Below are 15,871 nucleotides of genomic sequence, written 5' to 3' on the forward strand. Positions count from 1 at the left end.
ATATGTATTTACAGTACATGAGACATAACAGTTTCACAGTTTCTCATAAAAGAAAAGAAAGATCTTTTTGTCTTCAACATTACTGTCACAGCAGAGAGGAGGTTAGGTTGGGGACTGGCTGTATGTGTATGTTGGTGGTGGCAGGAGGGGTTGGGGAAGGGAAGCTGAACGGTCGAGATATCAGGGAATGTCGAAGAATCAATAGTCAGCTTTAGGAGTAGACGTCAGACTCAAAATGAAACAAACATAACATTTAGGCTCATTGTTTACTTTTTTTCTGGTCTTTGCAGTTGCAAACTAGTAAATATCCAGTTTCTATTCAAAATCCAGTGTCTTCCAAACCACAATTATAATTGGTCGGTCCCTTAATTCACAAGACAATCCTCCTTAGATACGAACCCCAGCGCAGCCATGCCTGGTGGGAAAGCTAGACCAAAAGCTAGATCAAACATACCTGTTTAACGAGCTTCCTTTGTAAATGTTCCGTAAAAATATGTCTAAATGCATAGCAGGTTTGTTTGCCATTAGATCTATTGATCTGTGATAGGGTTTATGAGTTATTGATATAATAAGCCCTCTTGATACTTTTCATTGTTAAATATGAAAACTAGTGGCAAATATAAGTTTTACCTGGTGCCTTCATAACATCCTTCAGGTTCAATGTTCTTTATATTGACCGTAGTAACTCCTGCTTTCGGCGTTATCTTCACTTGAAGCGTTTTTGATGATACGAGTTCAAGTCCGTCCAGTATACTCAAAACGGCTTTGTCTCCTTTGGAACGGGACATCCTGAAACCGAAATTATGTGGACGTGGATAATTAAACTCCTTTCATTACTACGATTAAGTTGAAGCACAATCTCAAATATGCTGGTATATTTTCTTAGTATCATAATCCCTATTTATGCTTGCTACCATGCTGAATAAAGCATATCTGCAATATCCTTTTCCTGTACGCTCAAAGGATAGATTTAGGTAAACACATGTTCATGTATGTCTGTGTGTTTGCTTGTCCGTGTAGTAGTTCCTGGAAATAGTGGTTGTAGTAGCAGTAGTAGTAGTAGCAGTAGTAGTAGTAGTAGTGGCAAGTGGCAGTAGTAGTAGCAGTAGTAGTAGTAGTAGTGGTAGTAGTAGTAGTAGTAGTAGTAGTAGTAGTAGTAGTAGTAGAAGTAGTACCAGAGGAAATGGTAGTAATGAGGTATAGAAGAGGAGTAGATGATGTTTGAGGATGATGAAGTAGTAGTTATAGCAGCAGCAGCAGTAGTGGTAGTACAGGAGCACTACCATATACCAACCTTGATTATTTCGGTTGATCCATCATCATTCGACACTCTTGCAACGCGGCCTTTTCCATGTCATCACCGGTTATTACCAATGAGAAAAGTTCAGCATTTGTCCCTGTTTTGTGTTGATTATGATGGTCAGCAGAACGTCGCCAGTATCACGAGGACTGATTTGGAATGCAACTCCTGACTGCGGTAAGTCGTTAGCGCTCACGGAAATGTCATCCACGGGCACGTTCTTCTTTTCACAAACTTTGAAAGAAAACGCGAGACTTTGTAGCTAACTGGCATATTTCTGGAATAACACTAAATAATAAACAAGAAACAACAAAAAGGTAGACATATTACTGTTCAACAAATATTCACACCGCAAGATATTATATTAGTCACTAGTCGACATGGCAGTATCAAGGTGAGTAAATTTCAACATCCGAGTTTTAGCAAGTTTGGTCATAGTATCAAGATACACAGACAAACAGCGAGAGAGAAGTATCAACGCCCTTACATATGTGCCTTTTATTTCATGTTTCAATGCCCATGCAAACTTTATAAACATTATTATTTACAGTTCCGTTTTTTATGGCGTTAATATTTAAGAAGATCCAGATCTTCAGCACAAAGTCTCTGACTCACCCGCTGTTGTAGATGATGTAGTTCCTGGAAGGTAATTCGAGACAGTTAAAGGATGACACTAAACCGCCACAATACATGACGCCTACACATATTGATATGGACAATTTCATTTGTCAACTTACAAGGGCTTCATATATCATCAATTCATCTATTCACTTCGGAATCATCACATGTGATTGTGGGGGCGGTGGGGTAGCCTTAGTGGTTAAAGCGTTGGCTCGTCACGTCGAAGACCCGGTTCGAATCCCCACATGGGTACAATGTGTGAAGCCCATTTCTGGTGTTCCCCGCCGTGATGTTGCTGGAATATTTATTTTTTTTTAAATTTTATTGTTTTATAGATGTTTTACAGTTGCTGGAATATTGCTAAAAGCGGCGTAAAAACCCAACTCAGTCAGTCATTCTTGGCCTCAGTCATATGTGATTGACAGTGAGACCTCCCTGAGAACCAATGATTGTTTTCATTTCCGACGATATTCTACCCGATATAGAAATACAGGTTATCCAAAACTTAGAATTTTGTTGTGATATGGCCTTTGAATTAGGATAAATGCTGAATTACCTGGAAGTGGTCGTCGTTTCCACTGCAAAATAAGAAGCTTATAAGTAATAAATTTCAACAAGAACATTTCTGAACCTTAAAGAATTGAACATCAAACCATTACGCATCAATATATATCAATAGCCCTGAGTATATCTACCTTTTTAATGACATTCTATTTGTATATTTTTTTATACCTCGCATGAGTGTCAAAAATAAGTTTGTATTCAAATAACTGACTAGCAAATGACAACATATCTTTTAAGAGTTGGTAAAAAATCATAGGAAATTATCAGAACATTATGTTAATCTTTTTAAAGTTTGGAAAACATATTCCACTCACTTCAAATGAGGAGGGAAAGGGGACGCAAATTTGAATCATTTTAGTTTTACTCATCCGGTTTGGCATATACTCTTCTCTTCGCTGGAAAATGATTAACTGATATTTTCCAAAAAGTGAGGGAATATGATGTAAACAAATTAAAGCTACAATGGAGTAAAGTCATTTCTAGGTGGACGAGTTTTTGTGTTAATCAACTGGCTACGGCTTATTGTAAATACCTGCATAATGTGGCCTCGTTGTGGCTTTGGTAGTCGTTGTTGTGGCTTCCGTTGTTCCGAAAGACCTGTACCCTCTGTTGAAACAAATGTTAAAGACAAGGTTCTTACAAGAAGAGAGCCCTGGACATGAACTTCTACGTTCAAACAATATCCAACCAGACTGTAGTCCGTATACGCCATAGCTGACCTAGGGGACAAATCTGCTAGTTTGTGATTTGGGCGCAGTATAGTTTATTCAATCAAATAAAAAATCAGACGTTTTATAATGGGGATATTGGACCGATGCATAATATGTTATGTTTGTTAAACGTTCGTGTTGCTTGCATTTGGACGATCCTGTGTAGACAGAGGATAGCACTTGTCAAACCCCAACTATATGGCTATCCGACATCAGATCGTTTTAAATACAATTGAGCACTATATGTTTTCTGAGCAGGGCCCCGTTTCACAAAGTTTTCGTAGCCACGACTATCGCAAGTCAATGTTACAGCATAGAGGAACGAATGCTACGAGACAAGTTACGAGATCTTAGGCTTACGAGAGCTTTGAAACGGGGCCAAGGAAAACATTCTGAAGTTATTTAAAATATCCTTTCAACACTGGATGTAGTATCTTACCCGCAGTAGTAGTTGACGTTGATGTTGACGTTGTTCCTGGAATAGTATAAGACATTATGCAATACAATGTAAATTTAAACGTTCTAATTGGTTTTGTATGTCAACAATGCGTACAGTTATTTATGCAGGACATTTCTCTCTAATAAAACGGTCATTTCTACCCGCAATATATGATGTATTTGTAGCACCTCTTAGTTTCCATGTATGGTGTTTAAATGTATTGTTAATACTTGCGGCACAGTACCTGTCGTGGTGCCTGTAATAGAAATAAAACAATGAATTAGTATTCAAGAAAGGAAAATGTCCACAACCACTGTCATCCTCATCAACATCATAAGAAACATGTATATGATGATTATGAGCAGGTTAACACATAACTGTCACATACTCCCTTTATTTTTATCATTATCATTTTCCTTATTAACTTATGTAGTCATCAATACACTATTTTCTAAACTATAGTTTTGTGATACAAATGCAGATAATTGTAATACCGCTGGTTGTAGCACTGGTTGTAGTTCCTGAAGTTGTTCCACTGGTTGTTGCTGACGTTGTAGCACTGGTCGTTGTTCCCGACGTTGTTGCGCTGGTTGTTCCTGAGGTCGTTGTTGCTGAGGAGGTGTTGTTCATTATTTGAAAATTTGACAGTCTCACTTTAATTACATTTCTAACACATCATCAATCTTACGTTTGTTTTCATTCTACGAGGCGTTTGTATATTATGTCGGGTTAACAAAACATGCGGGATATCAGTCGTAAGGCAAAACATGTCATTACCGTATTTTGTTGTTGTACCACTTAGTGAGGATTGTTCCTGACGTTGTCGTACCACACTGGTTGTTGTTCCAGACGTCGTTGTTGTACCACTGGTTGTTGTTCCAGATGTCGTTGTTGTACCAACTGGTTGTTGTTCCAGATGTCGTTGTTGTACCACTGGTTGTTGTTCCAGATGTCGTTGTTGTACCACTGGTTGTTGTTTCAGATGTCGTTGTTGTACCACTGGTTGTTGTTCTAGACATCGTTGTTGTACCACTGGTTGTTGTTCCAGAGGTTGTGGTTGTACCACTGGTTGTTGTTCCAGATGTTGTTGTACCACTGGTTGTTGTTCCAGACGTTGTGGTTGTACCACTGGTCGTTGTTCCAGACGTCGTCGTTTGTGCCACTGGTCGTTGTTCCAGACGTTGTTGTTGTACCACTGGTTGTTGTTCCAGACGTCGCTGTTGTACCACTGGTTGTTGTTCCAGACGTTGTGGGTTGTACCACTGGTCGTTGTTCCAGACGTCGTCGTTGTGCCACTGGTCGTTGTCCAGACGTTGTTTGTTGTACCACTGGTTGTTGTTCCAGACGTTGTGGTTGTACCCACTGGTTGTTGTTCCAGATGTTGTTGTATCACCGGTTGTTGTTCCAGACGTCGTCGTTGTGCCACTTGTCGTTGTTCCAGACGTTGTTGTTGTACCACTGGTTGTTGTTCCGGACGTTGCTGTTTGTACTCCACTGGTTGTTGTTCCAGATGTTGTTATACCACTGGTCGTTGTTCCAGACGTGGTTGTTGTACCACTAGTCGTTGTTCCAGATGTTGTGGTTGTTCCGGATGTTGTTGTCCCACTGGTTGTTGTTCCGGACGTTGTTGTTGTACCCACTGGATTTGTTGTTCCGACGTTGTTGTTGTACCACTAGTCGTTGTTCCAGACGTCTTTGTTTGTACCCACCAGTCGTTGTTCCAGATGCTGTGGTTGTTCCGGATGTTGTTGTCCCACTGGTTGTTGTTCCAGACGTTGTTGTTGTACCACCAGTCGTTGTTCCAGACGTCTTTGTTGTACCACCAGTCGTTGTTCCAGATGTTGTGGTTGTTCCGATGTTGTTGTCCCACTGGTCGTTGTTCCAGATGTTGTTGTTGTACCACCGGTCGTTGTTCCAGATGTTGTGGTTGCAATTCCACTGGATTTGTTGTTCCGGACGTTGTTGTTGTACCACTGGTTGTTGTTCCAGATGTTGTTGTACCACTGGTTGTTGTTCCAGACGTCGTCGTTGTGCCACTCGTCCTTGTTCCAGACGTTGTTGCTGTACCACTCGGTTGTTGTTCCAGACGTTGTTGTTGTACCACTGGTTGTTGTTCCGGACGTTGTTGTTGTACCACCATCGTTGTTCCAGACGTCGTTGTTGTACCACTGGTCGTTGTTCCAGATGTTGTTGTTGTTCCAGATGTTGTTGTCCCACTGGTTGTTGTTCCAGACGTTGTTGTTGTACCACTAGTCGTTGTTCCCGACGTTGTTGTTGTACCACCAGTCGTTGTTCCAGACGTTGTTGTCCCACTGGTCGCTGTTCCAGATGGTGTTGTTGTACCACTGGTCGTTGTTCCAGATGTTGTGGTTGTACCACTGGTTGTTGTTCCAGATGTTGTGGTTGTACCCACTGGTCGTTGTTCCAGATGTTGTTGTACCACTAGTCGTTGTTCCAGACGTTGTTGTCGTACCACTGGTCGTTGTTCCAGACGTCGTTGTTGTACCACTGGTCGTTGTTCCAGATGTTGCTGTACCACTAGTCGTTGTTCCAGACGTTGTTGTCGTACCACTGGTCGTTGTTCCAGACGTCGTTGTTGTACCACTGGTCGTTGTTCCAGACGTTGTTGTTGTACCACTAGTCGTTGTTCCAGACGTGGTTGTTTGTACCACTGGTCGTTGTTCCAGACGTTGTTGTTGTTCCACTTGTCGTTGTTCCAGACGTCGTTGTTGTACCACTGGTCGTTGTTCCAGACGTTGTGGTTGTTCCAGATGTTGTTGTACCCACTGGTTGTTGTTCCAGACGTTGTTGTTGTACCACTCGGTCGTTGTTCCTGACGTTGTTATCGTACCACTGGTCGCCGTTGTACCCACTGGTTGTTGTTCCAGACGCCGTTGTTGTACCACTGGTTGTTGTTCCAGACGTCGTTGTTGTACCACTGGTCGTTGTTCCAGATGTTGTTGTACCACTGGTCGTTGTTCCAGACGTGGGTTGTTGTACCACTGGTCGTTGTTCCAGACGTTGTGGTTGTTCCAGATGTTGTTGTACCCACTGGTTGTTATTCCAGACGTTGTTGTTGTACCCACTGGTCGTTGTTCTGACGTTGTTGTCGTACCACTGGTCGTCGTTGTACCACTGGTTGTTGATCCAGACGTCGTTGTTGTGCCAATGGTTGTTGTTCCAGACGTCGTTGCTGTACCACTGGTCGCGTTGTTCCAGATGCTGCTGTACCACTGGTCGTTGTTCCAGACGTCGCCGTTGTACCACTGGTTGTTGTTCAGACGTTGTTGTTGTACCCACTTGTCGTTGTTCAGACGTCGTTGTTGTACCACTAGTCGTTGTTCCGGACGCTGTGGATTTGTTCCAGATGTTGTTGTGCCACTGGTTGTTGTTCCAGACGTTGTTGTTGTGCCACTGGTCGTTGTTCCTGACGTTGTTGTCGTACCACTGGTCGCCGTTTGTACCGCTGGTTGTTGTTTCAGACGCCGTTGTTTGTACCACTGGTTTGTTCCAGACGCCGTTGTTGTACCACTGGCTGTTGTTCCAGACGTCGTTGTTTGTACTCACTGGTTGTTGTTCCGGACGTTGTTGTTGTACCACTGGTCGTTGTTCCTGACGTTGTTGTCGTACCACTGGTCGTCGTTGTACCACTGGTTGTTGTTCCAGACGTCGTTGTTTGTACCACTGGTTTGTTGTTCCAGACGTCGTTGTTGTTCCGGACGTTGTTGTCTCACCGCTGGTTGTTATTTCGCTGATATTTGTTTTAAATGATGCATTATTTGGCGCTCAACTTTCAACTTCTCTAACTTAACCTTGTTGGACACAAGTCCAACTTTGATAACATGTAATGCCGTAACTCCATTTCCCACTTGCCTGGTTTAGGTATTTTTGACAAAGATTAGTGCCATTTTTCGTGGCACATGTAACCCTATTACAAACTGCAATCTGTGTTTAGAGCGTATGGATAAAAATGTGGGTACTAATAATTGGTGATGGAGATCTTATCTCTGTACTGTTTGCAACATGATACTGATGAAGGATACAGGAAAATAGAATGTTTACCTGTTGTTTCCTCGCCGCAATAACTGATGGAACCAGAGCTTGTTATGGCAGTCTGTAAAGCACTTTCATCTGCTTTAGGCTTAAAAAGTGCCAATATACTTTGGGTCGCTTGGTTGATTGTAATCGGTTTTGAAGCCAATAATACAAAGAGACAAGGGGCTGAGACATGTGAATATCTTGATTTAAATAATATAAGTACTTTGTACAAAATAGGAATATATGCAAAAAGGGTTGACATGTTCCACTAATTATTGACGTTTCTGGTCATGGGAAAATATGATTCATATTGTTCCTGGCGATATTTTGCTTTGATAATAACGGAGACAGCATCACATACGTGTGATAGGCATTCAAGAAAGATAGATGGTCACTTATAGATAGATAAGATAGGGTGTGATTACGGATTCCACAAAGAAGGGAAAATACTGTGATTTGGTTTGTTGTCTGATCAAAGTGGCATAAAACTCATAAAGTCAACTCTCAGTATAGTTCCCTTAGGTTATGTAGATATGTCACTCAATGATCAATACACATAGTTAAGGCAACCCTGAACAAGTATTTCGCCTTTACTCACATCGAAATCACCAAGTGATTTTACAATCTCCCAGACTTATAGAATCTTCGGGATCCTTAATTGTCAGCTGTTTGGATGGATCAGCATTCTTCACAGTAACCAAAGTAATCGTGGGTGTGCTGATTTCAACAGTAAACGCAACAGGTGAACCACCAACTGCAACAGATGAATATCCTTAATATCGTTAATCCCTCTCTGGAGGATTTATATCAATGTTACAATATAATACATCCGTTGCTATTCTTATGTTTCTTAATGTATTGTGTATATTTGCATTCACTCTTGTGATGTAAATATATACATTTTGGTCTAACTCATAATGAACCATACATGAAATTATGTCCAGTCATATTTTTATTGCTTCGGTAAGATAAGTTCCTTTAAAGTCTTTAGAAAAACCATGCTACGGGCTTTACATAACAAATATTGATGCTGGAAGCTAAATAGAAATAATTAATTTTCAATCAATGCACTTGGCACATCCAACTTCATCGGATCGAGGCATCGCCACAGTTTTATGAGAACACCAAGGGGGATGTGAGTATATGATACATCTTCATATATTTTGTATGTCGGTGGAACCTTATTATTAATCATATTTCCATGCATTGATCTAAATTCATTATTACATATTATTTCCTACTACCCGAACTACATCATATTGCATATTACGGCCATGGATCTTTACCTGTCTCTGGTTATTTCAAATGTGCTTAGGTATTCTTACGAACCAACAGAGAAAATTCATCCTTCATTTCCCTCTGTCACATCCAGTGTAGAGGTTTGGATGGGTTCTGAAAAGAGAAGGGTTGTACTAGTATACACGTTGAAACCCCTGTGTGATCTGCAGTAACGATTATTTACTTTTTAAACCGTATTCCATGGTTTAAGTCATCTTGATTTGTTGATGTGGATCGGCTTTGCACTGTTTCCCTGACAACCTGTTAGCGGCGAATAGCTGTCAATATTTACTACATGGTTTAATAGCTTTGGGATTACCATCGATGGGATTAAAGAGGGTCTGTCTAATTTCAACGATTAGGTTGGAGTCGAGTTTTCCAGCTTCCGCCTCGATCTCATTTCATTATGGAGAAGTTGGACCACGGGGAGCAGATGGATTATTGTGTAGTTATTTTACCAAGAGACAGGATGTGACCAGTCACAATGCCAGTATCAGAGGTTGTTTGACACCTTCAACAATGCATCATATATTGTAATTGTTCAGCATTTGTGTGGCCGACATAGCAGATATAGTACAGACAATAAGGTAAAAACATAAGATAGACAAACGCTGCCGACAAGTCCACATATCAGCAAAACAGTTATCACCTTGTATCTCAAAGTTGATTACAACGACCGTGACATTTTACAAAATAGTATTCATAATTTTGTTGAACACGGTGTGAGTAGTATTACATTCGGCATGGCGCGACAGACTAACCTTTCATGGGTCCCTAAACATTTTGTCCACGAGTATAAACTAAAAAACACAAGTTGCACTAAAACAATGGCGATCGATGATTGATCAATGCGACTTAACAGTTGCTGAGGTTTGTACGTACAGTTTTCTCTTGAAGTGTCGAAAACACCTTGGCAGTTCCAGTGAAATCGAGATTCACATCGCCAACTAATCTGTTGGGCCTGGGGCCATCGAGGACCAATGTTGCAGCAGAATCTCCTTGTACATCTACTACGGTGAGACTTTCTATGTTTGCAGGTCCCTGGAAATACGACGATCATATCAATATTTAGCAGCAATTATTTTGTTTTATGGCGTGGCGTTTTTTAAATGTATTATTAAGCTGTTTTGGGAAATGTATTATTAAATAGTGCACCATCAGAACCACCAATACCTGTACACACATGTGATAGAATAAGATGATGGTCAGTTGCACAGTTACAGGCAGCTCGGATAGATTGAATCAGAATATATATGAATAGTTAAGGATTGCTACAATGAAACACATTCCAAACTTACATGTGGATAGAGGCATGAGCATTCAGAGTACAAGAGTGAGTGAGTGAGCGAGCTATCGTCACATCGGCAATATTTTGGCCATATCGTGACGGGACAAACCACCATTGTATTACAGAACAATAAAATGAGAAAGTGAAAAGCCTGTTGACGAAGAACAGTAAAACTACCAGTGTATCGCAGATATCAAAGTAAAACTAGCACGTTGTCAGTAAGTGAAGTAAAGTAAACATAATTATTGTACCTGTGGTTTGCCGAAGTAGTGGGTGGACACGGGTGGTAGAGCCTGAAAAATATACATATTGCAATGAACGACAAGCTTGTCGGCAACCATTGTTATCGATACGGACGCGGAAAATTGTCAACGGTACCTGGTCACGCCAGAAAGTGCAGATTGACTTTGTTGGTGCTTTGGCTGTCAACCGACAAAGGTCAATCTTTTCATGTTCAATTACTGACGATAATTCTTCATCATATCGGTAACAATGATTGCTGTTCTTTGTCGAATTCGACACAATATCATGCTATTTTCGAGCTCTACCGTGTCCTACTTCGGCACGACTTTCCCCAGTACAACTACCATCGATTTACTGCTCCTGCGATAACAATTTACTTGTTATCTGCGACTGCGCAATTTTACTGTTCTTCGTCAACGAGCTTTACTTTTCTTCATTTTATTGTTGCAACAATACAATAATTAATTGTCACGTATATTTAAAGTATTGCCGATGTGACTGTCTTCGCGCTTTCACTTCACTCTTACTCTGAATGCTCGTACTATCCGCTAACAGTTTGGAGTAATGTTCATTAACGGCTCGTAACTATTCATGCTATGTCTGATTCGATATCCGGCTGCCTATGGCTATGCAACGACATCATCTTCTGTCACGTATTGATAACAGTGGTTCTGATGGTGCGCTTATTCAGCATGCATTTCCCCAAAACTGGCTTAACGCCGACGCCGCTATAAACTGAAGGCAATGCTGCTATGATCGTCATCTCGAGGACCTACGAAACATGGTCACCGTAGATATTACAGAGATTCTGCTGGCTGACCGGTCTCGTGCTTGAACTAACGGTGGCGATATTGTCTCGTTTCATGAATTTTACCGAATTTTCATTGCCCCGGAAAACTGTGCGGCTGACACTAAACGACTGTTAAGTCGCATTGATCAATCGTCGTCGCCGACAGTGCACGGCTTGTGTTTGGTTATAACAAATGGACCTGCGTAGTCTGCGCCATGCCAATATATAACACCGTTCGTTCAGCACAAAATTATGAATACTGACACGGCAAAAGGCTGTGCGATAGATTGTGTCGGCACGAATACAGACTGACCAACTGTTTTAGCACGATAACGCGGCATTGTCATCTTTGTTTTTGCTGTGACTCTTGTGCTATATGCTGCCCTTGTCGACGCACCGTCTTTGAACATTACGGCTGCTATGATGTTGAAGTGTCCAGCAACATACGGCGCCTTGACTGATGCATCTGTCTTTGGCAAGCCAACTTTGCAATGACTCAAATGCTTATGCAAATGATCACTTCTCCATAATGTCCGGGCGGAAGCTGGTAGACGGGCCTATATTGTCACAAAGCTATTAACAAGCGTATGACCGGCAACTGTGCCGCCTTTAGTCGAGGCAGACCAGCATCAACAGGTGACAGGCATGAATACGGTTTTATATGATGGGTACTGGTGCAGGGAATTTCAACACCTTCTGTGCAACCTTTCTTCTTTGAACATCCCAAACCTCCGCTGAATAGTGACGGAGAATGAGGATAATTCTGACTGACTAGATGGTACTGAACGCAATAACCGGTTTGGTGAAGATCATGGCCGTATTATGCATGATGTGGACCGATTGATGAGAAGTAATAATGTGGCAATGATTTGAATCAATGCGTGGAAATAGTAATAATAAGGTTCCACCGACGCTCTAATATATGAAGGTGTCATATATCATCCCCTTGATTTCATAAGGTATTGACGTCTTCGATCGACGGTGAACAAAAGATATTGATGGTGGTGATTTCTGACCCCAGCTTTCTGGCATTTCATTAGCCGAATCGCATTGACAACTTACATGAGTTTTCTAAAGAGACGGAACATCTGCACCGAAGCAATGGCTGTGACTGGACTGTTCATGTACGTGATTCGTGGTTGGGACAAAATGTATGCTGTTGCATCACCGGAAGTGAATACTGAAATATACATGACGATGAAACATGACATTGACATAAATCTCGAGAGGTAACGATGGCGGAGATATTCATCTGTTGCGGTTGATGATTTCGCCTGTTGCGTTTATGACCGAATCGGCACGCGATACGGTTACTGTGAAGAATAACGATCATCCAACTGACGATAAGGATCGGAAGTTAACAAAATCATGGTGTTCGATGATAAGGCGAATAACGTTAAAATTGCTGTATATTCGTACGATGATCGTTGGTGACATATCTACGGCAAGGAACTATACGAGGATTGACTTTCCTTGGTTGCAATACCGCGATCGAACAGCAAACAGGCGCTGTTTTATCTTATCTATCTATGAGAGTGACTTAAATATTATCTTTTCTTGGTACTATCGTAGTGATAACATACTTCCGTTAAATTATCGAAAGCAAATGTCTTATGGTCATGTTTTCCCATGATTGAAGACATCGTATTTCAGGCCGAACATCGGCTTATACATATTTTGTACGATGCTGCTTCGTCAAGATATTCGCATGTCTCGGCCTTTATATAACGCATTACGGGCTTCAAAACCATTTTCAGTAACGATTATATTGGCACTTTTTAAAACGAACGAACTGCCATGACTGGCTTTCACCGGTTCATTGTGCACGTAACGAATGGCATTATTTGCTGTAATCACCATCGTATCTCGATGGCCGAAGACTCCGTCATAATTATTGAACGCCCATTTTATCATGCGCTCTGGCTTACAGATTGCGGTTGTAATAGGGTTATGTGCAATATCTTGATCGAAAATACTAAACCAGTAAAATGATTTTGGCCGACCACATGTGAAGTTGGACTTGTGTCGATGAACGGTTGAGTTGAGGTTAATCAAATATAATGCGTCATTAAACAAATATGTCGAAACCAACTGCCGACGACGTCGGGCTGGCTGGCGACGTCACTGGCCGATGTTGTGGCGCGACGATATAGAGGCTGTAACCAGTGTTGACGATATTCCGGTGGCGCAACGTCAGGGCTGGCGACCGAACTGGCTGGCTAACGTCTGGAGTTAACGGCTTGATGTTACAACGACATCACTGGGGAAACAACAACCGGTGTTACAACTGGCGGCGTCTCGAGCTGGCGCAACAGTGGTACAACTGGCGGCATTCTTTTCAACCGGTGTTAACGGCATTATTGTACGGCTGGCGTCGCGACCGAATGTTGCTGATGTAACAACCAGTGGCGTCGGGGCTAACGGCTTTAATATTCACAATGGCACGACGTCTGGGCACAACGACGAGTATTTTAACAACTGGCGTCTTAGTGTTACAACGTTTCTGAACCCGATAATCTGTTGGCACGACCGGTGTTGCAACAACGACGTCTTGGAACGACTTTATTATTTTAACGGCGTCGGGTAACCGATTAACAATGTTACGACAACAACGTCATGGCAACGGCGATATGGAGAATAACGACCGATGTTACAATATCGGGTATTACGGCGTCGCTGTTTGTTTCGGTATTTTATTTTATTACGTGTGACAGTGTGCGGCAAATGCTGGAACCGGTATTTGGCTAACGTCTGGGCTGGCCGGTAATTTTGGCAACGTCTGGAACAACAACCGATATTGGCGACTTTACATTTAACGTCATTGCGACCGATGTCGGGCTGGCAACCGGTAACGACCGATGCAACAACGACGAGATAATTAATGCGTCTGGTGGCGCCGGTGTTACGGCGCAACCGCGATAACGGGGCTGGCGACTGGTGTTACGGCTGGCGTCTGAACTGGCGACGATATTTATTGGCGGCGTCTCAGGGCTGGCTTTGGTGTTACGTTTTAACGGCGTCTGGAGGTACAACGACTTCAATGTTACGGCTGGCATCTTTCGAACAACGACCGATGTTACGGCTTTAACGACGTCATGATGTTACGGCTGGCAACGTCTGTTAACGACTTCGGCTGCAACGATATGGGCTGACTTACCTGTTTAACCTGACTTTTCGGGGCTGGCGCTTTAACCAGTGTTGACCACATCTGGAACGGCGACCGATCATTACAATGGCGCATCTGGAGGCGCAACGACCGGTTTCGGAACGACGCTGGCGTCATTAACGACTTCAGTATTTTAACAACAACGTCTGGTGCAACCGATGAGTTTTAACAACGCATCTTGAACTGGCTGGCATCTCGGAACAACGACCGATATTTTAATGGCGACGTCTGAAGACGCAACGACTTGTATTACTGGCACAACGACGTCGAACAACCGAATATTACAACTGGCGTCTGGAAATTTAACAACCAGTCGGTAACAACGTCTGGAAGGACGATATTTGGCTGACGACGTCTACGGAACAACCGAATATTTTATTGGCATCTTTCGGTAACAACCGAATGTTTACAACAACGGCGTCCCCATTTGGCACAACCGGTCGATTACCACAACATCACTGGAACGACCGATATTTAACAACTGGCATCTGGAACAACGTGGTTAACGTTCTTCCTGACATCTGTGAATATTTTGAACGTCGGTACAGTCGTACTGACGGCGTCTCAATTGGCTTTAACCAGTCGTTAACGGCGGAACTGTACAACATCTGAACTGGCGACTGGTGTTACAACAGCGTCTGGAGACGCTGAATAATGCAACAACAACGTCGGAACAACCGATGAGTTCTCCATCTGGAATTTTGGCGACTGGTGTTACGACAACCGTCTTTGACCGGTGGCATCTGGAACAACCGGTATTTTAACGATCGGGTAACAACCGGTGTTAACAACGTCTGGAATTGGCGGTTGAAATATTTTAACGACGTCTGAGCAACAACCGAATGTTTCGGCTGGCATCTTTCGGAACAACAACCGGTCGACAACGATCTTCCCGATGTTTAACAACGTCTGGAGGGCTGTTTTGACCGGTATTTTAACGACGTCTGTTTTAACGACCGGTGTTACGGCTTACAACATCGTAACCGATATTCGACGTCTGGAGATAACAACCGAATGATTTTAACAACAACGTCTGGAAACAACGACGATATTTGCGATATGGTTAACGACCGATCGACATACCAACCTGGCGTCTGGAACGGTGACACGGCTGGCATCGCGGAACAACAACCAGTGGCACAATACGACACTGGAACAACAACCGATGTTCTGGAACAACCAGTGTTTGTCGACGTCTTAACCAGTGTTAATGGAACAACAACCGGTGTTGCTGGCGACATCTCGTTTCTTTCCGGTGATTTTAACGACATCTGTTAACCGATGTTGCGACGTCATAATTTAACGGCCGATGTTTACGACGGCGTCAAAGGAATTGAATAATGCAACAGCGAAAATACGGTATTATGCTGCTGTACGACGATATCCGCGTGTTTTTAACGGCCCGACAATATACGAGCGCTGGAAGAACAGACG

The 15,871-nt window shown here is 42.5% G+C and overlaps 1 protein-coding gene across 1 annotated transcript; it reads right to left on the reverse strand.

Annotated features, from left to right (window-relative positions):
• Nucleotides 1-2,997: 2,997 nt before the first annotated feature.
• On the reverse strand, nucleotides 2,998-15,555 carry LOC124268374 (bifunctional endo-1,4-beta-xylanase XylA-like). The gene is made up of 7 exons (XM_046703343.1): nucleotides 15,525-15,555; nucleotides 5,344-5,503; nucleotides 4,412-4,534; nucleotides 4,129-4,245; nucleotides 3,879-3,890; nucleotides 3,635-3,670; nucleotides 2,998-3,091 (listed from the first exon to the last, which is right to left on the reverse strand). The coding sequence occupies exons 1-7, from the start codon at nucleotides 15,553-15,555 to the stop codon at nucleotides 2,998-3,000; spliced, it is 573 nt and encodes a 190-aa protein (XP_046559299.1).
• Nucleotides 15,556-15,871: the final 316 nt, after the last annotated feature.

The sequence above is a fragment of the Haliotis rubra genome, unplaced genomic scaffold, assembly GCF_003918875.1.
Source record: "Haliotis rubra isolate DU_JTF1 unplaced genomic scaffold, ASM391887v1 Scf1375, whole genome shotgun sequence".
In the NCBI taxonomy this organism is placed as follows: Eukaryota; Metazoa; Mollusca; class Gastropoda; order Lepetellida; family Haliotidae; genus Haliotis; species Haliotis rubra.

Excerpts from the sequence above, each read along its gene's own strand:
- LOC124268374 (XM_046703343.1), bottom strand. The coding sequence starts at position 15,555 with ATGCCAGCCGTGTCACCGTTCCAGACGCCAG. Across the intron at positions 5,504-15,524 it reads GTCACCGTTCCAGACGCCAG|TGGGACAACAACATCGGAAC; the intron begins GTTGGTATGTCG and ends AACAACGACCAG. Across the intron at positions 3,092-3,634 it reads AACGTCAACTACTACTGCGG|AGGGTACAGGTCTTTCGGAA; the intron begins GTAAGATACTAC and ends TTGTTTCAACAG.